This window comes from Heliconius melpomene, chromosome 12, assembly GCF_056956725.1.
Source record: "Heliconius melpomene rosina isolate 202511_hmr_F chromosome 12, ASM5695672v1, whole genome shotgun sequence".
NCBI classification, from domain to species: Eukaryota; Metazoa; Arthropoda; class Insecta; order Lepidoptera; family Nymphalidae; genus Heliconius; species Heliconius melpomene.
The window spans coordinates 13,579,413-13,604,297 of record NC_140400.1 but is presented as its reverse complement, the minus strand read 5'-3'; the positions used below and the strand labels follow the sequence as shown (position 1 = coordinate 13,604,297).

General features: G+C 30.6%; 1 protein-coding gene and 1 non-coding gene across 2 annotated transcripts in view; one reads left to right on the top strand and one right to left on the bottom strand.

Moving 5' to 3' along the window:
• Positions 1-419: 419 nt before the first annotated feature.
• The window catches only part of Mmp2 (Matrix metalloproteinase 2), a 121,173-nt gene continuing 96,707 nt past the window's right edge, over positions 420-24,885 (top strand). Inside the window, exons 1-2 of the mRNA XM_085195231.1 lie at positions 420-787; positions 3,791-4,534. Of these exons, the coding sequence (XP_085051357.1) occupies positions 4,079-4,534 (456 nt within the window). The 5' untranslated portion in view covers positions 420-787; positions 3,791-4,078. The remainder of the gene's footprint in view (positions 788-3,790; positions 4,535-24,885) is intronic.
• Positions 9,422-9,494, bottom strand: TRNAK-CUU (transfer RNA lysine (anticodon CUU)). The gene has a single exon. It is a non-coding gene; the product is annotated as a tRNA-Lys (tRNA).

Sequence of the window (24,885 nt, the reverse complement as noted above, 5' to 3'; positions counted from 1 at the left end):
CCGCTCCTTGAACGATAAAGTTCCTTCAATTTTCATAAATAATTTGCTTACTCTTTAACGTGTAGAATATCATGAATATTTAACATTTTTAAAAAGGTTGATTGGCTAAATAAAAAACTAAAATTATTTTTTTGACATCTGTGCCAATATGCGTCAATGCATTTCAAGTAATCGAATAATAATATCCCCTAATTTTGCTACAGCGACCAGCTTCGACCCTACAAAAATAATCAGACAAACTTGCCCCTTATTGTACATATTTCTTTTGTCGACAATAATAACCTACAAAGCGCCACGCACACACACACACACTTACATACTACACGTACAACTACAGACGCGGCGTGGCGCATGCAGCGACGGCCACCGTTCCGTTCCGTTCCGTTCACCCGAAGTTCACGATTCGAAGTTTAGTAGCGACTCGCGCGTGGTCGCGGAACACGCGCGGCGGGTTTATGCTCAAGGACCTCACCTTGCTCACTATTTACTACTATTTCAACGAAAACATCAGTAAACGTGATTTATTCCTATAAAATATACACATATTTTGGTATACATTTTTTGTGTGCGCTTTTTTTTACGTCCCATTTTGTATAAGACTAGATTTTATTGCCGAATATAATAAATTCAGTGTAAAGTTTTGTAGAGCAGTGCTTTCAGTGCAACGGTGTGGTTTGTTGTCTCTGTCGAATGAAAGCGAAAGGAAGCTCTGCGCGGCCACAGAGGGGGAGTTGTTTTGTTTTCGTGCTTTTCTTTGCGACGAATTCGTAGAGCAAATTTAGAAAACGTAAGTGATTGTATTTAATTTTTATTATCTATGAAATTTATTTCTTTAACTATCATTAATTGTAAGCTCATTTACATACTGTTTCTATGATTAAGTAATTTATTTATTGAAATTTATATAAAGTCGTCTTAAATCAGTTAAAACTCCAAATAATACATATTTTTTTTTTAAATTTGCTAAGCATAAAATGTACATCCAACAGTCGTGAATACAGAAGCTTTAATTGAATCGGAGTTCGTTTATAAATAGTTACACTTATTCCATATACATACTTGCGAGCAAGTTGTACTAAGCACGACCCGCCGACTGCAACTCCTACATTTATTTTAGATTATTTCGAAATAACACTAACAAGCACCTACAACTGCGGTATTATTTATCTTACTGTGTCTATTTTAAAATCGACAGAATGTACGAATAAATATTGTACAGACGATATAATGAGTATCTATGTATTTATCACGTTTATTTATTTCATTTGATGTTTACAATTTAGTAAAGAGTAAACGTTAGAAAGTTCAAGGATTTTTCTAAACCAAAAAAAAGGACGTTGACATCAATAATGTTTAAAATATATTTTAGCGTTATATAGAGCAGCGTATATAGATTTCATTAGATACCCTTTTTGTAAAATATTTGTTTTTTTTATAGTGGAATTGCTTGCTGTCTATGTCAAAATAAATGAAAATCTATAAAAAAATATTCTATTGTATATAGAAAACTGAAATGTAATTAGCATTTCAGCATCTAACAACAGACAAAGAGAACCTATTATTACACCACATCGTTCGTCACCTTTAAGAAACACGTAAGATTGATAAGACCGAAGTTTTTTGTTTTCTAAGTAAACACTTTTCTTTCCAAGGAAAGAAAGGTAGGGAAAGACCGCGGTTGGCCTCCGAAAATACAGTATCGATGATACTGAAAGGTCAAATAAAAAGCATGAGGACCCCCCGGAGGGCATATGTGAAGATGTGGATGACAGCAGTATGCAAAGACCGTAGCGTTTGGCACTCCGTTCTCTGTGGTTACCACGCTATAGACAAAAAAAACGTAGAGCTAAAAAAAATGCTTTAAATACATACTTTTTTATATTTGAATCGGCAACATTTACGTTGTTTCGTAAAATATGAATCATTCACGTTTCAACTACGTCGCTACTACATCATTTAGTCTCCAAAACAGAAGTAATTAGCATTTCACACCTACTTTCATTGTAAATGAAAAAAAAAATACATTATTGGCGCCAATTGCTGGAGGCAGTGCTCGCTTAATTCAGTCATTATTTAAACTGTTATTAATGTGACTAGGAAATGTCATTCTATAAACACTTTGCAAATAAAAATCAATATGCCGAATAAAATGATTTAACTCTAATAAATTGAGTGGATTGACACCAATGTCAATATTCGAAATAACGGTTGTTTTTATATAGGTACTAATTTACTAGGCAACGACTGCGTATTAGTCAGCTTTTATATACGTACACTACATTGAAAGCAGTATTTTTAAAAGTTTCTAACCTTAAATATTTACAATAACACGTAATTTAACAAAGATAACTTAGTGGCACATTTCTCTGTTGTTTTATCTTATCGCACTTACAACAATTCACCTGGTCGTCATTCGCATGCAGTCAAATGTGTCAAGTAGGCACGATAGGACGCTGTTAAGATATATTATTGTAAGAATATTTTATTGGCACGCTCGAAACGTCATAAATTAAGAACTGAATTGATCTGGAGAATATTTTATTACATTCAATTGTAAATTAGGATTATAAGATTAAATTCTATCAATTCATTCATTCATTCATTCAATTGAAATTGTATATTAAGATTTTGTATTCGTCCATTTGATATCTTACTTAACATGTTATTGATGACTATAGAGTAAACATAAAAATTGAATAGATACATCTACCTATGTAATTAAAATATATTATGTACATAACATAATATTTTTTCCCTTCTAAATATAATTAAATAAAAATTCGAAAATTCTTAATTATTATATAAATTGTTAGAAAAAGTCACATGCACAAAGACAGTCAGAAAAAAAGAGAACAGCGTCACAGTCGCCGTCAGCGCCGAGCAAATAAGGCAGAATTAACTGTAGTTTTGCCAATCAAGCTTGTCAACTAGTGTTTATACAGCTCTAGATTATCTATATAGGAATCTAAACTCTTATCTTTCTGTGACTGTAGTATATAAGTAGGTAGTAGACATTTATAGCACACGTATATTTGAATATTTTTGTATTGTATATATAGATTATTAAGATTATTTTAGATTATAAAATTGTTTGAATTATATTATTACTTTCTCAAGAATCGTAAAAAAAATAATAAATTTTAATATAATGTTTTAAATATTTTCTTAATGACACATATGACAGAGTACTCTAGTAATATTATATTAAGTACGAACATACCAACATAAGTCTAAAATTAAACAAAATATATAATATAATATACTTTATATAGGTTACTTATTATTTATTGCAATGCTACGAGGATGCACAGTATCATAATGGGCTATAACAAATGGAGATTTATGTGAGGATGCCCTTCAAGTGTTATCTGCACAAGCTTTGTTTATAACTTTCACTATCAAGCTCTTTCTCAGTGCGTTACATCATTTTATCAATAAAGTCCTGTTTTTTGCTGATCTCGATAGAGGTTGGTAGGTATATTATATGTACGTTCAGATGCTAGACAGAGAACTCTTGTAATAACTCCCACTGTGTATTCCACGTGGCAATAATATATGTCTTAACTTAAAGAATTTTTCATTAGATTTCTCCTTCTTTCAAGTATTATGTAAGTACGTATACTCCAGAAAAGTAACGAAGTGGTTGTATAGATACAGAGTGGGTGTGTCTATGTTTATTTATATGTTTAATTATATCACGCGTATAGTCTCTATTGTTCACACATCATGAAGTCTTGTTTTCCTTTGTTATCAAATTTCATTATTAACGATAACTTATTTTTTGTTGCAGAAAATCGCTACGATATCTTGTGCACACAAGAATATTATAAGTGTAAAGCAAACAGGCACGCCGCCCACGTCGCCCGATAACGCAGCATCCCGTCCACAGAGAAATTAATCTGGAACACGGTGACAGGAAACATGCCGATAAAGCGCCCTGCGCTGTAGCACTGGATGAGATCTACAACGCTAGTGGCCTATTAGCATGCAGAGATTATCAGTGACCTCTTTATTTTTAACTAAATACCGAAGTATAATAGTATGATAAAGCACAAACAAAGATAAACTATATACAACAATGGGGGTGCCAAAACGAATTCTTCACATGAACGATACGAACACGATTATAGAAAATTCCAAATTAGATGTCGATGTCGACAATCATTCCACAGATATAGAACTTAACGATTCGACTGATTTAGTTAATAGAATAACATGTAATATAAACAGCGGATGCCAAATCAAAGACCGGTGTTCCTTCATGAGTGGGTTGCATAAGAACGAGGAATACGGAAAGGGATCGATTAGAAGGAGGGTACGGGTCGACGGATATGGTGGTGCAAGGCGCACCGCTGATTTGAAATTTAAATGTGTGTGGGATACGGAGGAGTGTACGGATGCTATCCGGAGGACAATGGGGGTGCACGTGCGAGTGCTTGCTGTGATAGGACTCGTGCTCATGTTACTGGCGACGAGCGCGGCCGCGCCGGCGAGATCGCGACAGGAACGGAGTACGCATCTTGAGAAAAATGCGGTAAGCTATTCAAATTTGATGCTTAAAATAAATATTAATTTAAATTTAATAATAATATTAAGCTATGTAAAAGATAGTAAATAGCACTACGTTTAAAAAGGCAGTGTCATGATAAGCATACAAAAGAGTACAATAAGTCTTGACGATTGGGTGAATTGTCTCGTCTGGCCCTTGTCGGATATGACGGAATGCATATATTATAGCCCCATTGTCTGCTTATCTGCATCCCTATCTGTTATACCAAAAAAGAAATGAATTTGTCTAAGGCGTCTATTTAATGTTTCAGTTCCAGATGTTTTTAAGTAAATATGTTTTTTGTTTGGTTAAAGTTTTTAAAACAGTTGCTTTGACAAGTAGGTGAGACCTTTATAAACATCCTTTGCAGATTGAAATTAGTATACCTTAGATAAGGCTTATTATTATTTAATTTTAAAATTCAAAATAGATCCACATAGCTCGATAACTATTATTAAAGGAAACCAAAATTTAATAATTAGTGTTACAAATTTCATATATTAGTACTAATATATAAAAAAATGTTTTACATACGACCATACCAACACTACCATAAATCTCATCATACCATATACTATACGATGACGATTAGCTGTCCACATAGGGCCGCTGATTGTGACCATGTTCGTCGATGAATAACGCGGTTGATTTCCCGTTCAAATCCTATGTCCTTTTATCTAAGGAATGTTGAACTTGTCCCTTAAAAGGGCTCCTTTATTCTGATGGATTAACGGCCATTTTAAGGCGTATTTCTGAGTGTCACTACAAAAAGCTAGCGTGTCCTATTAGATTAGTGACAGTGACAGACGGATAGACCGTTGGTGAGATAAATGGGCTAAGTGACGAGTGGGAGGTTCCATCGTCCTCTAATACTCCATGGTCCTAGAAGACACCGTCCATTTATTACACGGACAGGCCGAAGTGAAAAATCCGGCAAATTTAAAACGGAAGTGATAAATCGTTTTATGCTATTTGGCATTTCATTGTCGGTTTTTCGAGAACGTTGATGCTTTCTTTCTACCTTGTTGTTTATTCTTCAGTTTTTTTATAAAAATACTTACTACTAAAATTATAGTTGGTGTTGAGATCCGCCACTCAACATGCAATGCCATCAGTATTCGGCGGAAAATGGGCACGGGAATGTCTTATCCTGCCGTTTGCGGGATACAGCGTGAAGCTGATACTACAAAAAATATAAAATATCTATAAAATAGCTTAGAGTCATTACGTTCGCTTTATAAATATTCTTTAATATGTTTATCGTAATATAGACACCTCAAAATGCGAACTAAATTTAATTACAGTTTAAACACGGCACGACCGAGATGCTTCCTGTACAAGTAGGTCGACTTGGATTCTAAACTTACATACGAGTATGTATGTGGCTGTACTTTTGAACGATAAGTGGAGCGATCTTACTTCACCGTTAGTTATAAGGGTATTATTGTTCTAATCTCATGTCTCTTAAAGTTGTACATAGTTTATAATTAACTCTAATATTTTATATTTAAAAAGAATTTAGATTATTTAGATTGTAATATTTAAACAGTTGTTAAATCATTCGTCTATATTTGTCGACTAAAAAAATGATTTTTTTAAGAAGTATAACGATGAAGTATAACGTTAATAAAAGGTAAAAATTCTGTGAAAATGGAAAATTTTAATGGGTCTGAAAGCTATAACCTCAATGGCTGTATTCAATACTGATAGGATTGTACACCGGGGACCCCTGAGATACAGATAAACATATATCATCGGCTCAGGTGTTGCCAATAAAAGAAGATATTATTAGAAAAGTTGTTATTATTGATATTTTCAAAAGATGCTATAAGAATTATACTTTATCATATTTTATATGAAAAGTTAAGATTTTATAAAGTTTATATATTTATGTTACTTTTATTAATTTTTTATGTTACTTTTATTAATATTAAATAAACTCATGACAGCAAAAAAATACACAAAACCTTAAATAAGAAAATATTTTTTATATTACGTTTTAATATAAACGTTACGGAAAGAGTATATTATTAAAATACATATTTCTGTTTATAAAAGAAGAGCTTAATATTACCAGTACTGCGAGTTCATAAAGCCTGCGAGTCTAGTCGCTAGTCTGTACGTGCTGTTCACATGCTAGATTGGCTAGTATTTGTTGAGGCGATATTGCTTTCGTTTCGCATTTCATTTTCATTAAGAATCTGTTTTAGAATTGAATGAAGATTTTAAACTTTATCTATGCAATTTTTATGTATTGGGTTTTAAATTTATAGATATTTATATAGGCGCGGAACAGGTTTATTTAATTAAATATATTTAACATATGACTGACCCCATGTGACTATTTATAGCAATTAGGTATACTTTATCCCTAATTACACGATGTTCAATATAGGGTTTTACCATCTAACAGAGTTAGTAATGTGGATATATCGTTATTTATCTACTCATCAAATGTGACAAGAAAAGAATCATTAAAAATAATAAATATATCGAATTGGTAAATGAAATCAAACTTATGTTAAAACTTTTGCTAATATAAGGAACATTTTATTTAATTTTCAGTAAATTTTATATCTTATTCTTTACATAATTTTCTAAAATAGAAGTTATACTTCTGAAATAAAAGTATTAAAAAAATTGTGGTAATAAAATCAAAAATATTAGTCACTTGGAATAAAAATATTTTCATATAAAAAAAACATTATTATTTATTAAAACCACTCTACACTTTGTATGAACATGCTAGTGGCATTTACATATACACAAAATATTTCCTGGATCGTTAGCTTCTAGTGATGGATACAAAATATATTTGTATATTTTATTCCTTATATTTACTTCACTCTTCTTCTCTTATTTATTCTCAATTGAATTTTAGACAGCAGGCTTAAATAAAAAGCGAAGTTTGTTATGTTTAAATATATTTTTTATTTTTCGTGACAATTAAACGAAAATATAAATAGTTATAGATATTTTAAATTTAGTGGATAGATATCAAATTGAAATAGCAAATGCATAATAATGAAATGATATTTTTCTTGCATTTCTTTATACATTTAAAATATTATGCAAATCATGTTAAATTGCTGTAAAACTTACATGATAATTAACCACAAAGCCATCGGTGTTCTCCAGAAGCAGTAACTCGAATTGAAATCACTTTCGTCCCCAATTTATAGTAATTGGAAATTAATTGACCATCATGTTGCGGAAACTAACGTTGTTAACTGCGTACTTTAAGCACTCTAAACTATGTTTGATGGTAGCATAGTTCATACAATGCTGGTACATTTGGTGCAAGCTTTTAATACTATAATAGTAATGTGACTGTAAATAAGACAGTATGTGGGTTCAATCCCCATTTGAGGAAAGAGAAAAAATAATATTTTCATTTCTTCGTTCTGGTGTCGGGGCAAAGCAAGGCGTTGAGTTTCGCCACTCAACACACAATGCTTCCAGAATTCGCCGGCAAATCGGGAACGGAGTGTCTTAACACTAGAGTCCTTCTGCCTACCCTGCTGTGTGCGGGTTACAGCGTGAAGCCGCGAGTAATGCTATGTTACATATGGAAATATTTATCTCGGTAAATATTTTCCGTTACTATTACGGTAGGTACGCATACGTAAAATAAAAGATTTTTTAAAAGAGGCAATTTCTATAGAGTGCTTCTATTGTCTCGAAAGTTATGATTCTTTCTGTAAATGGAAAGAAATATTAAGCGAGCTATTCAGTTGAAGCTTCATTTTAAGAAACATTATATACCTGGTACATATCCATACCTATATTATAAATTCGAAAGTAATTCTCTGTCTGTCTGTCCTTTACGCAATCAGGGCCAAACTGCTAATTTGATTGTGATAAAATACTCATATATAGATACTTGAGGGTCTCGGGATGAACATAGGATACTTTTTTTCTCATATTTGTAATATTTTCGATATATACCAATATATTCAAATACTTATTAATTTGACATGCAATTTATTCTGCCATGTTAATAACAACGGTCGCCATGCGACCGTTGCTGAGCAACGATTTGCAAAGTTTGTTGTTAGAAAACGTCACCCAAAATAAGCTTGCTTAACGCATCTCTCTATTGAAAATTTAAAATAATTTCATAAATATATTAAATAAATATTCGTATAGTTCAAGCGGGTGTAGCCGCGTTCGGGTCCACTAGTATTTCTATAAATAAGGATGGATGAATGGAGGATAGGATACACGCCGACATATAACATTTATAAGAAGATAATTTCAAATTGTACGTGTTGTCCCACGAGTAGAGAGTTAGAACCTTAAATTCAAAAGAAGTTTAAATTCAGTCATATGCTAAAATAATAATAAATATGAAATTAAATCAATGATGTACAAATCGTTTTGTAATATTAACTAAAATATGCATTACTTGCAATATACTGACTATTACAGCAATTCGTTATGAGTCGTACTCTAGCCTATTGATTTTACCAATACTAACAACCCGTACTATAAGATAAGTAAAGCAAACCTCAGATAAACGAGTTATGTAACGTTGTGCTATTAGTAGAGCAACAAGTGTGAATGAGTGTGAAATTAGAGCCTATGAAGGTGCCTGTGTATTCGTTTATTTTTATTTAAAGTAAAACATGAAAATAAATATAGAGTATTAGCAATATATGAAATTATTTTTTATCAATTTATTTATTTGTAAGACGATTTTTAAGTTTTAAACTTAAATTTTAATATATAGATTTTCGAAATTATGCCTTTTTTCAATCTTTCTATCTCAAGCAGAATTTTAATGTTTAAATCTTATTAATGATTTATATATTAAATATAAAAACAATTGAAAAAATTAAAATCTCCAAATAAGAAAACAACTAAAAAAGCCGCCCAACGTGGGGCTCGAACCCACGACCCTGAGATTAAGAGTCTCATGCTCTACCGACTGAGCTAGCCGGGCTGATACAAAAATTTGTAAAATTATACTTTGGTTCACCATAATATAATGTTTCACAAATATATTTTAACACTACAAATAACAGCTATTATATTTTAAATAAATTATATTATAGATAAAATAAATATTTTGAAAACGAAAACTCTGTTCATATTTATTCTGATGAGCTATCGTCATTGACCCAGATTTATTCTGTGCTATCAAGCATCGCCTAACATATTTTGTACTGTTAGGATGCATTTAGGCATTTTTTGATAAAAATCATAAAACATAGGGTAAAAACATAATCGTAATAAATTTTGTTCTTTACATAAATTATAATGTTAAAAGTGAGTTTATTTGAGTAAAGCTATGTAAATAATTGAAAAAAATACCATAATACAAAAACTATATATAATCATTAATATTCAGGCATATGATAGAACTAATTATTTTGGGGGCAATGACATTGTTTAATTTAATTGTTAAAAACACATTTCCTGCATTTTGAAAATAATATATTAAAATGTTACTGATACTTTTTATTATTTATTTATTCTCATTTCACGCTGCTGTGTATGAGGTATGAGGTATTATGAAAAGTAGGGATCGAATTGGCAACTGTTTTCTTCATATCATTATATCCAAATTAGGCTATCAGTACCTAAATATAGTATATTATTCTGAATCATATTCTAATCTTTTCTCATGGAAAAAAAATCAAATGGACATGTCAAGTGGACAAAGTCACTCCATTTTCTTTGAAGCGACGTACACACGTTTCATGTTTTAGCGAATTAATAGTGACCTAATAACTTTTTCGTATTTATTGTGAGTTAGGCGAAGATTGCAGATACTGATAACAAATATAATAAAAGTTCCTCGAATTTTATTCATATAATGAGTAATTTAAACAAAGGTGACACCTTTGTTATATTTTGATACGAATTCCAATAAATTCAATCGACCTATCAGGTTGACTGCGAGTATAATAATGTTAATCTAATATGATAAGTATATTTTAAGGCCGTCATGGTGCAGTGACAAACGCGACGGTTTTGGGTTCGATCCCCACTCGGGGGAATTAATTATTATTTATTATTATTTTCATTTCTTTGTTATGGTCACTCTCACTCACTCAACTTACTCTAAACGCAGTGTTAAACTAAAAAAAAGTATTTATGAATGTAGTAGGTAACCAATAATATACCCAAATAATATAAAACATAAATCGTACGTAAAAATCTTGTAATATTTTCTGTAAATCACCAATGTCATGTTCATTAGGTACAATACAATTTTATGAGGAAGTTGACATTTGTACCAGTTAATTTTTATTTATAATGCTCATACATTGCACCGAACGGCATCTTCGGACCGGAAACCGCGCCTTGTGGGATAAATATAGAACAGACAGAAGTATAGATGTTATACGAGTATGTACGTAATGGCTGTACCTTCGAATTCAATTGCTCGGGGACTTTTCTTTTTAAATTTCATTATGCAGAAAAGACTTAGTGATTGAACTCTCCGTTTTATATTTTTTATTTATTATGAGACATGATTTAAATTTTTTGTGCTTGCTTTTACCCTTAAACAAGGAGGTCGGCCGAGAGAACCTAATGTCATACCCGAAGATATATTTTGTCGGCTTGAATTGCCCAGAGCGGTAAAATGAAAATAATTCATGCTCGCAAACGGGCATCGAGCCCACTACCAACGAGTTTATATTCAGAAGTTGCTCTACTATGCTACCACGGGCTCAATATGATAATTATAAATATTCCGCAAATGAGACTTGGAACAATAAAAAATTAAGTATTCGATCGTACTTATTATTATAAAAAAATATATTTTAATAGATAATATTAAAAATATATTCGTAATAATAAATTCTTATTGACGTTCAAACCTGTACTGCTTACTAGATTAACCTACAAACAAGATTAACTCTTCTTGTAAGTCTGCAGTAGTCACGTGCACACAACGTATTATACATATCTACTTTCGTTTTAAAATATAATTATATCGAATTACAAAAACTTATTCGATATAATTATATTTAAAGGAAAGTCTTAATTATTTGATTTTGACTTTTGTCTATGCTATATTGAAAAGCCTAAAAAATATTAACACACTGTAAAAATATTTACAAAAAAATATACTTAAATTAACAAATGTAAAAAAAAATAGCGCCATACTAATTTCTATGATTGTCATTCGTACCAAATAAAACACAAATGAATACACGCCATGAATTTGTTATCATCAAAATAATTGATCAATGTAACAATACATTAATTGTATATTATTAATAGCCCTTACTTCGGAATCTTAAGCTGACTATTCACGAAGAAATATTTTTAAAAAGAGTCCTTTGCCAATTTTAAATAAAAAAAGTATTTAGTCAATTTCACAGATAAATAATAATCACTAGGTTTTCAAAGCTCTTAATGCATGACAGAAAAGATGTACGGACAAAAAAACACATCAACGGGGTGTGTTAACCTAGGTTCCGAGGTTCCTTCTACCTACACTGATGTGCCAGCCATTGTTTATTTAATTTGTTTATTTTCAAATGAATTATGAAATGTACTAAATAAAAACAGTTACTTAGGTTTTTGGTATATATGTAATACCAAAAAACTAAATAACTGTTTTTATATAAATATATAGAAACAAAGTCAGATAATACAAATTATATGCACCGAAAGCATTCAATCGACGTCATATGTAGACAGCCTTAATCAGATCAATCAGTATTCAGATCTCGTCCGTCCAACACACGTGAGGTCCGGACGAATTTCGAATCTGTTCCGGTGACTCATTCCGTCCGTTTTGTATAGCGGACGTACGGACAAACCTATTTATTATTATATATATACACATTGTGACTATTTGAAAGCTGATTTACTATTTTTTTTATATTTTTGTATTTTGAGGCCGTCTTGGCGCAGGGACACAAGGATGGGCCCGATCCCAAGTCGAGGGAATTACTTCGCTCTGACTCAATCCTCATCTCATTCAAGGTCAATTCCGCCATTCACACGGCATTCCCCAAAAAACTCGGCGGAAATGGAGTATCTGAACACTAGGTTCCCTCTGCCTACCCTGCTGTGTGTGAGATACAGCGTGAAGCTGATTTATATTTACATGTTTTTTGTAAATAAATATATACCGGGATTTCAATCCCTAACAATCATCTCCTACCTACGCTGAATTGCACTTCGACATTTTAAATTTCAATTATTTGTTAGTGTAGAAAGGGTCCAGGCCAGAAGCAGGTAAGGAGACAGACAAGTACCTACCTATAAATGTCTAGACATTTCTAAGTACTTGTTCAAATTCTGATACTTCCATTTCATTGTCTATAGATCTATCTTAAATTTCTTTGTTGTTTTGTTTTAAAAAGCCTTGATATTTAACAAATGTTATCAAAAATATTTAAGATAAAAATTAATACTTCTGATTCGTCATATAAAAATTAATAAAATAAAAGTCCTAATTGCTACGCTACGAGCGTAGGTATTCTATTATTTCATTCTATGTTTCCTACCAGAAGTTTTTGTCATAAGCCACTTCGCACATTCAAGGCAGGTCGGCGGTTTCGCAAGAAATTTACACAACCGATCGTGCTACATTACCTTTAATACGAAACCCGATTTTTTATCTTAAAACTAGAATATATAACGTCTATATTTGTGTACATGTATTTTCTTATATATTTTACGCTACGTGATTGGTTGTACACCCTTGTTATAGTGGACGGCAGCCTTAAAAGTGCATACTGCATTCTCAGTGACCGCAGTTTTTACTGTGTTTATTTTAACGTCATATTTTTTTTTAAGTATTAAGTAATGTTGTGAACTATCTTCGACTATAATTGCAAATAAACATTATGGTAGTGGAGATTTTTCTAGTTGTAATGGGTTTTTGTATTTTGATTGCATTGGGAATATAAAATTAAAGTTTTTATGTTCAAATCTTGCTCATTATGTTTGTATGAAATAGAAGTAAGTACTTTAAGCCTACTACCCACCTATAGCAAAATTTTCTTTCGATACTGTTAGTGGAATAAAATAAATGCATTTTCACTGATTTAGAAAGAAGAGCTGTCTGCCTCGTACGCACAATATTTCGAAGTTATAGAATATTCAGAAGAATACCTTCTCTCTTCTCTTCTAACTTTGTTTTAAAAGATAAAGATATTTTTTATACAGAATCCTTTAATAGAAACTTTGTTCATTGTATATTCTTTATTTTTTTTTATTAAATAAAAGCTTAAAAACGTAAAGTTCAATGTAAAGTGCACACGCGAGTTGCTTAGCAAACAAGTAACTTATAACACGTTTTTGCATTATTTATTAGTTAGTTGTATAACGTTACATAATATTAATATTAACTAAGTACTAGATTTTAATTTATAAAAACTTAACTATTTATATGTAAAAAAAATCTTGTAATCCCTTGTGACTACTTACTTTGTTTGCATTTTTACCTGCACAAATTCAGAATAGGACCCTAGGGCACTTAGAATTCCAGAGTGCTTTTTTTACATTTATTCAAATATATTTATTTAATTTTTTCTTCTTCTACTTCATCTATATACCTCTATATATAGAAGAGTAGGCAGAGGGAACCTAGTGTTAAGACACTCCGTTACTATGAGACAAAGTGTGTTGTGTGACGCCGCGCCTTGTATATACTACAGAAAGGAAAAGAAAGGAAAACAGTATTTTTCCCTGAGTGGGAGTCGAACCCAGTAAAAAATAGACTATATGTTCTACTGCGTCCCTCTTGTCATATAACAACAACTACGTATGTATAGACTTAGATACGCAGTGCTCTTAATGTAAATTTAATGAATTATAATTTTTTGTAACAATAGTATAATTAATTGCTCTATTTTTTTATTTACTATGTTTAAAAAACATATTATAATATATGTAAACGTATTCGTTAAAAGATAGTTACCAAGTTTCTTTATTCACTTCCTAAAATACGGAAGAACATTAATAATGGTGCGGTATGTTATTGTTTGCACTAGTTAAAAGTGAATTATAGCTTTCTTTAGATGCTTCCAAATATAACCGGCTGCGAGTCAGGCCTAAGCATCTATCGGATGAAGAATGTTTGTATGTATGTATATTTAGCAGGAACTAAGTATTTTTATATAAAAAAATATATAAAAGTAATATGGGCAATTTCCGATAACTATATTTAACCGATTTCAAAAATTAAAATTTTATGACTATCATCAAAACTTTCATCCCCTATTTTACATTCCCTTTTTTCTTAATAAAAGGTACCCTGTGTTCTTTCCAAAAGTCACCTCTAGATTTGTACCAAATTTCAGTAAAATTAGATATCCATATACAATATTTAAACACCTAATTACTGAATTTCATCTATAAAAATACTTATTAAGACAAACTTTTCGTATATATACATACACAATAAATATATTTAGTTTTTGTCATTTATTATTATTATTTTTTTTTTTTTATTTATTTTATGTATCTCGATGGACACATACAAAATTACTTAGCTATCTATTAAGAAAAGACAGAAGTAAAACCGATAATTTTCGTAATATATCAATGTCAATGACAGTTATATGGACATGAGTAAAAAAAAATACGATAACAACTTTTCGTAACGAAATAAGTACCGTAATTAAGTTCTATATAAAGGTGTTAACGGATATAATTAATAATACTTTTGCCAATGAATAAAGATAATCATTTTATTATGTTTTTTACACTGTATCCCGCTTGTAGCACTACCGGAGGGAGCCTAGTGTTAAGACACTCCATTCCCCACTTTCCGCTGAATTCTGGAGGCATTCCGTGTTGAGTGGCGGAACTCAACGCCGGGCTTTTGCCTTGGTGCACGAGCAAAAAAAAAGGAAATATTATTAAACTCATATACCTAACTCATTCCCTCGAGTGGGGATTGAATCCATAGTCTTACATTTACAGTCATACAGCATTTACAGTCATATGCTTGTGTCTTTACACCACGACTGGCTTCAATTATATGTAAATCTTAATTAAGGTAGTAAAAATGCAATCCTTTCATTCATTCCATTCAACAGTCTGTACAATATAAACATATTTGTGTACTCAACATACTCTTGTATATGAGTTACCTTCCCGACAAGTCTATAAATAAATGTAGCGGGCGAACTTTCTCTGCGAGAGGGCGCGACGGATCATCTGTTAGGATGCGAATGGGGGCACAGATCAGATTTATAATATCATAAACACGTGTTGATTGGGCTTTATTAATATGAAGTCTAAACATATGTACATTGATGGCCCTTTCTGATATAAATTTTATTATCGATTTAAACTAGTTGCAAGGAAAAATTGCCTGCCTTACCGGAGCGAGAAAATAAATCAATTTATTCGTTCGAATGAATGAATGAAACGAAATTTAATCGAATCGAAACAGAACCCAGAACCATCACGGTTACAGTCAAGCTAGTCCATATCCACTGCTCTACCATGTATTAATAATATAAAGGATGTTTTGTAATTACGGTGACATCTATCTCGGCTTTTACTCGAAGTGACTCAAGATCTTATTTTGAAAATCTGCAGTACGATGAGTCGGAGTTACCACACTATACGTTGTGCTTTACAGTTTATTTATAAACTTCAATAATATTTTGTATTTACTTAACTTTATTTCCAATCAGCATTTTATGGGCACAGAGAATGTGATAAGGCGACATTTTGGATCGTCTCTTGCCGACTAATATGTTTTGCATGTTGAGAAACCTAATGCCTGATGCTTGAACCAACCAGGAAAGATAAAATATATTTTGAAACTCAATCTAAAAACATAGTTATTTGTTATTCTATAACATATTTCATTTAAATAGTCGTAAACCTTAATGGTATTACGGTGACTACTTTAGACGTCCATTAATATTTTTACTCCTTGTCTCTCACATTATGTAAACCATAGGGTGTCTACCCCATAATGCAGTTCCCTTGCTATCGCTAATTAAAAACGACAAGCGCTGTCGGGCGAGAGTCCATATGCTGGTATTAACAATGATGATTCAAACGGGACATAAACTTAAAACAAACTGGCATTGATGTTTTCAGGCTCGCTTTTATGGCGGCATTTTGTAGAGCATTGGTAAAAACGATGTTTTGGAAAGGTCGTTCGAGCCACGTATTAATAGCTAAGCGCCCCCGGGGCTTTAAAAAGCGTCGGCGTCGCCCCACTTGTAATATATCAAGATATCGTATTCCATACCTAGTGCCAACTCTACTGAATTACTTCTCTCTATAGACATTGTATATCGAGATATAAGCTAAAAAAATAATTAGATAACTAGTATCTAATGATTTTTTTGGTTTCATGCTGTATCCAGCACATAGCATTGAGGAGAGAATCTGGGAGCCTTGTGTTAAAACACTCCGTTACCATTAAGACATTTTCATTTCCAATTAACGGAGCTTGCCTCGTTACCAGAGCGAGCCAGATTAAAATGCCTCGAGTAGGAATCGAACCCATATCCTATAGCGTTTACAGTCGCACGCTTGGACCCTTGGCCCCTACGCCACGATTTTGTTCAATTGTTGTGTAATTTAATTCATTCAGAAAACATTTTTAATTTCATATTGTAATATTGATGTCTTCATGTCATCTTGTGGTAGATTTAACATACCGGCTTATCCATTAACAGACTAGTATACTTTCTTTATGATTCACTTGGCAGAAGCTTACTATTACTATTAATAATAATAGTAACTCAAAGACTACGTCAATTTTACTCAATGGAGGGCACATACGACATACGGTATGGCGGGAAGAGCCAATCGATTGACGGGGTCAACGACACAGGAACTGACCTTTTGTACATACGAGTACAACTGATCAATAATATTTAATTACCACAGCCGTCTGTCACAAAACTTAATGACGCTTAAATCTCCTTCAGAGACACAATTGCAACGGGATCATTCATACTAAAGGCAGGCAGAAACTCTGTTCTCCATTTTCCACTGAATTCTGTTGGCATTGCGTTAAGTGGCGGAACCGAACGCCGCGCTTTACCTCGATATCATTTCCTCGAGTGGGAATCGAATCCAAGATCTGTCGCGTTTACAGTCACACGCTTGTGGCCCTGCGCCACGACTGGCCTCTGACTATTATACACTCTTAATTATTATTTCTAACACATTTCTTGTTATTTAATTCCAATATTGAAATTAAAATTCATTTAAAAGTTTTTTTTTTATTTTGACAGAATTTGTCTCACAAAATAAATGGCGCTTTGTTTTGTTGATTTTACGGAACACAATCTCTGACGTCGCCGTCGTCACAATATCATGTCACAATCGTTGTAGTATTTTATTCTGTCAACGGAAATGTTGTTAATGCTTAATTTTATTCGCCATTCCGTTTGCTAAATGATATGTTCTGCGGATGACAGCGGAGGTACTAAATGTGGCCAATCAGTCAGGGGTAGAGTCAAATGCAGCGCTTTGGCTGGCGGCCAGTGATGCGTAAAATAACCTATTACAGAATCCTTTTGTTGTCAACAACGGGACTCGCCTCATTTCCCTCTCACCCCTCCGTCGAGACAGCTAAGTCTCTAGAAATTATACAAAAATTTAAATTTTAAGTCATTTTTTGTTACCTTTAAAACTAATAAATTAATACCTCTAATTAGTTGCGATGACTGTTAAGTATCGTTATCATTAGACATTATAGTTATTTACTATTTTAGCTATTTAAATTAAAATTGTAACTTAATTTTCAGCACAAACAAATCAGAAATATTACTTAAAGCCGTATTCTTAACCTAATTTTTTTTCTTATTATAACGAACTGACAAAAGAATTCAAGCAATTTTAAATATTGCAATTCATATCATTAATTAAGTTATGTAGAGCATGAAAGAGAAAGTAATCTTGTATTTAAATATTAACAATGTCAAAAGCCAAATAAATGATACTTTTTTTATATAATAATAAAAAAAAAATAATAGAAACAGTACAACCACTATGTGGTTGAAAGTATCAGACAATAAGTGATGTTTTTGATTTTTCAGTTTACTAAATGTAGGCGTATATACATAATAATAGTACAAAAACTAAGAAGACTTCACTAAAGAAGATGAGACTTGACTAAGAAAGATAATTAAAACAAAGCAGTCTAAATCTAATTTCTGCTTATTAAATAAGCAGAAATTAGATGTGAAAGTATATAAAAAAGTATATCTAACTTACTGCGATTCCAGTAGTGTTTATAAAACACTACTGGATTGTCGGTAATATATAAAATTTCTAAAGCACGCAAATAATTCAAAATTTATGTGTTCTGATAAAATTATATCAGATGATTCATCCCGCAAAATCGTAAAACCTGTTACGTAAATATGGGTCGTTGAAAGTTAATATCGACGATATTATGAAACTGCATGTAGGTAGAACTTGCTTTATTAACGAAGAATATACAAACACTTTCGTACTCTATATCGTTATAAGTAAAAGTAATATCTTTTTTATAGGTGAGTAACATAAACTTTGACGTGCGTGGATTATATTATATAGTTGTTTATAAAGGAATCAAATTAATATTAATATTCACCTATGAACTTAAAGTTTCATTAATTTATTAACATAAGTATTATTTTATGTTTTAATATACTTAAAATTGCCTTCTTAATATAGAATGATTTATATATAATGTAAATAAAAGGTAATTTGTATACGTACACAAAAATATAAAAGCATAAATTCAACATAAGACACAAAATTATCTTTCGATAGCTATAAAACTTATTGGGACTTCATCGAATATATTAGTAGGTGAATGAACTACAAGGCAATATCGTAATCACCATGAAACAAATAAATAGTCATTGTTTGTAGATATATAAATATATATTTGTAATATGTACGCTTTTACGAGTTTTTTACTGTTCGCCATATTGTCACGATATGAAACATTTTATGATCTGTGCTATCACAATTTACCAATAGTAATACAATTAGTATTGGTTATGATAACTACCGCTAATTGAATAGAAATTGTCTAATTTTCATATATTAAATTTACAATTTGTGTTGATAATTATGTATTTACGTTTATATGTTAGTATAACTGCGTATAAAATTTATTTTCATAGTTACCATGTATGTAAAAAAAATATTAAATATAGATTTTTTCTTTATTTTAATCTAATAAAATCTAAAGACATTACATCACTTTTTTCTTTTTGTTTTTTTATTTTTCAAAAATGTGATCAATAGATTGCTTTATATTTTTTTATTTATTATTAAGTTAAATATTTGTATTGTAATATCTTTAATAACTGCCAACTTAACAATATAAGTACAGCCCGAAAAATGTCCTTGAATGTTATATTGATAAGGAAGCGGCTGTGACCTAATTACTATGTAATTGTAGTTCTCAATGTTGGTAATAATTGACGATGAATATTTCTCAAATCAATCGAACATTGGGCCACCGGGTGAACGTCTTGTTTATTGATATGACATTATGAGAATTAATCGATCTCCTTTACAAGTTACAAATGATCGACTATTATAAGTATATTTAGTAATTGATAAGATCTGTAGTTACCACAGATATACTATTTTTATATTACTTAGAGAGATAGATAAAACTTTATTGCATACATAGTGGAAATAAGACATTTTACAAGAGAGATAGGAATAGCAATATAAACTAACACATAAATAAATAGTAAAACATAACAATAAACACATTTAGCGCATAGAGTAGTATGCAAAGGCGACCTTATCACTATTAGTGATTTCTTACAGGTAACCTTAACTAACATAAACTTATAATAGAACAGGATATCTCGGTAGTGCATAAGTAATAGTAAGAGCTTACTTATTTAATAATCGATAAATTTGATTTACTATTTGTTATTGTTGTAGATGAGTTGTTTGGTGTATAGTTAATTTATTTCTGTAGAAATATATGTAGAATGTTATAATATGTTATAATATGTAGAAAAAACTGAATGAGTATCTTTATTGTGTAGAAAGACAAACATTCGACTTTTTTAATATGGTAGTTACTTAGGTAAGTTTTTATGACAGTTCCCCTAGAACATCTCACAATAGCTATCTTTATACAAAAAAGAAATAAAAACGTCCATATAATGCATTCTATACACAAGCGAGTAAGATGAAAGTGTAAACAATACAGCTAATCAAACATAAAGAATGAATCGTTCGGTTATAAGCACTCCCCTCACATTTCCATTTCACTGTTTGTTTACTGAATCTTAAGATTTAGAGAGCCATTTATTAAACATTCGTTAGTTTTCAAATGCAACCGTTACAAATGATAATAAAATGTATATAAAAGAAAGATAACATTTGTAAAAGAACTTTTACGAATCTGTTTTAAAAAATTATAGATCCTATGGAAAAAATCTACATAATCATTTTATTTTTAACAAATTTCATAATATATTCGTCAAATCAATAAATAAAATTATAATTTAGTTTTAAAAAAAAAAAGAGACGTTTTGGTATATTTGACGAATAAAAACTACACAAAAATATAGATTTTCTTTATAGTTTTTATATAAAGCAGTAGGTATTATAAGACAACAGAAAACTCATAATGTACCTATTCTTACCTTATATTAGCATAGAGTATTTTATGAGAAGTGATATCGAACACGTGTACACCTATTTTACGGTCGAGACTGGCGCCTGCAGTTAGCCATCCGAAGCGACAGCTTGTTGCAAACATCGTATGTCTTACGTGTGTATAAATATTGATTCGTATTTTGAACAAAGATATTACTTATGTTTTCTTTCATTACGTTTAAATTATTAATTACGATTAAAGTATTATTTAACATTTTAATAACTAAAATCTGCAGCTAAAATCTTTTATTTGCAATATACAAAATTTTTTTTATTATTTTAAGCGTCTTATTTCCTATGGTTACCTTATAAATCATCATAACCACAAAATATATTGCCATATATAAATCATAATTTTTTTTTATATTTATATAGTGACATAAAACACTTTGTTTTCTTTTTGAAAATTAAATAATAATGCTTAAATGACGTAACTTAATTTAAAAAATAATGAAATTATTTTAAAATAACTTCCATAGTTTTAAACTTAGCTAAGTGGCAAAAAGACAGACAGACAGACCTCAAGACGACGTTCTCTAATACCATTGAACTGCGGAACGTTTGATACCTCACAAGAGTCATTGATAAATGTGCTTATTGAGTGCGTAATAAATCGAAATGGAACTGCAGCATTAAGAGAAGCATAACACTGAATGAATGAACGAACCCACTGTTTCCAATTTTAAGTGGTGGACCGTTAAATGAGCTTTTTGCCTTAATTGTTATCTCACAATCATTTTTAATGAAAACACATTATAAGTAAAGAAATAAACAATTCTTAAATATGTAAAACCATTATGGTGATGTGCTTGGGATGTGTCCGAATGAAGATAACTGATATAACTGTTAGGGGTTTCATTTAAGTTATAATTTATATTTATTTACCACCTTTGTAAATTATATTTATAAAATGGAATCTTTATTTGTATTGATAATTAATGTTATCTATCTATAATGCTATCTATATATAATGTTATTGTTAAAATAACAACTAAAACTAAAACTGAAAAATTGATTTAGTATTAGATTAGATTTACCCATTTTTTTATTTAAAAAAAAAAAAACAAAATCTTCATCCTAAACTCTAGAAAGGTAATGAGTTGCACATAATATGAATCCATTTAATATATTATAGAGTCGAAACCTTTGAACCGAATCATTCAAATTGCAGGCGGGCGCGGTCACAACCATATTTGTATCAATCAACATGCAGATGTAATTGAGCTGCAGGATGTTGCCCATCACCCATTGAGCTTTCAACTATCATATATACAGATTACTAATATCAATCTTGTGTTAATACTATAAAGTATATTTTTTCTTTGATATACTTCATTCGTTTAATGAAGAATATACGAATAGGGACTAAAATAAAAGTAAAAGTGATGACCATAAACTAAATTTATGTTATGAGTGCTAATTGGCTATGATAATAAAGAAATATTTTAAGTGCTTACTGTTCTTAATTTTTACATAGTATGAAACAATATCGTTTGTGTTAATGTACACTTGTATCTTTTCTTCTACAATACAGATTTTAATGTTATTTTCACGAAAAGACAGTGTAATTCAAAAACAAAGTTTTATATATAATATGAAACTATAATAAAATAGCTAACGGGAAATAACCATATAATGTAAACTACGCTGGTACCACTAACGGAATGCTAGAGTTCTATAACCATATTTGTTACCTTTTCTATATTTCATTGTCTATAATCCAGATATGAACAACCTGTATGAGCTATACACAACTTTAAATAAAGAAATTTTACTATCGAAGAGATTTATTCCCAAGCTATTCGTGGATATAAAATTTTATTGTTATTCAGCGATAAATATATAATATTAGAATAGTGATACCATTTTATTAATAGTTCAGAAAATTTTTTACAGTCCCCCATCAAGATGTCAATCAAAATATGTATTTAGTTTAACGGCACCGTGAAACGGAAAAAAACAACTATTATTTATCTGTGCTATGGCTTCATTACATTCAATACAGTACATTCATTTCAGTTATGTCCCAAATATAAAGACTTTTTTTTTCATCGAAATATGCTGTATGTCAGGCTACTTAAGTTTAAATTAGATTTTTATGTAACTTTATACTTATAAAGTATGTACTTACATATATGTATAAACTTATGGACATAAATATAAGAAATCTACAGTGAAATATGATCAAAATTATAAAGTCAATGTTGAATATATTATAAAAAATTATAAAATAAAATAAATAATACATCTATGGATTAAAATTTGCTAGCTATATAATTTTATAATCTGTTTCGCGGGTAAAAGTTAACAAATTTAGATGTTTCAATTTATAAAGTTATCGTGGTACATCAACCTTACATGTTATTAATAAAATTGTAGATTAAATCAGATATATAAAAATTAAGTAGATTAACATTTTAAACTATATAAAACTACGCTACGTGTCAAATGGCTAAACTTAATTAAGTATTGTGATTTAGAATAGAGACTGACAGAATGAAAGGCTTTATGGAGTTGGATCGGTCAAATGGTCAGTGACTTTGGAATATGCTGGGTTATTTACACGAAAATGTTATTAGAATAGATATTTGTGACAAAAGCTTATAAATTTTTCCTATTAATATTATTTAAATGTATATTTAAGATGTATTTAATCAGCCGACTGTTGCTTTTCAATGCCTAGATATTACATCCATAATATATTTAAGATACTTATACTTCTCAATAATTCCTTTTTACTTTACAATTTAAACAAAATTTATATACAAAAAGTTAAACCAGTCAGTCCAACTTCTCTTTAAACATGAACTGACTAAAAAGTTAGTAAAACTGAAATAAAATCTTGTTATAGTATGTTTCTCGATTGAACAAATGAGATTAGCTTCCAAATAAAATGTAAATTCAAATATCAGATGTGCTTGTCTGGATTGCCAGAATCTGATACTACAAGTTGATACCGTGTAAAATTGGATCTAACCTGACAGTTTTAAGATTGAAAAAAGATGATATAGGTGTTTTGCATATTGTAATTGCTCTTTTCATTTTTTATTTATTTTATAAAAAACCTTGCCATAAATCTTTTTTATGTGCTTGTGCAATAAAATAATGTTTATTTATTTAAATAAATCTATAAACCATAGAGAGAAATAACAGTAACCGACCAAATCTTATATCCTTAATGTTGAATGAGGTCTTCTCATACATATACTCGAAAGTATACGTACGCAAGTAAATTGGTATATCTTGGAGTCATTAAAAGCGGGTCAAGCAGATATAAACTTCACAGAATATCCTGCGGTTTACTTTGTACAGAACCGGGATCTCCAGTAGTTTTACTAAATAGTAATTTTCCTCTTCCTCGCATCGCATGTTCCTTTACGGTAGTCAATCCATTCATTTCGACATAATCTCCACATTTCATCCGGCCTTTTGAAGATACACCCTTTACTCTTTGTCAATCCTAAGATTAATTGACATTTAAAATTCAATGAGAAGATCAATTGGAAATACATTGAAAGTAACTCCTTGGCGCTGAATAACACTTACGATTGATATATTCCACATGATTCAATACTTTATCTTCTAATTCCACATTCGCACATCTTATTCTGTATATGTATATCATTTTAACTTTTTTCTTTAGTTCTTAGCAAAGAAAAAAATATACAGTGAAAAATACCGACGAAGAATTTAAACCTATCACAATGCATAAAAAATATTAATACAAACGAACGCACAATATAAACTAAAAA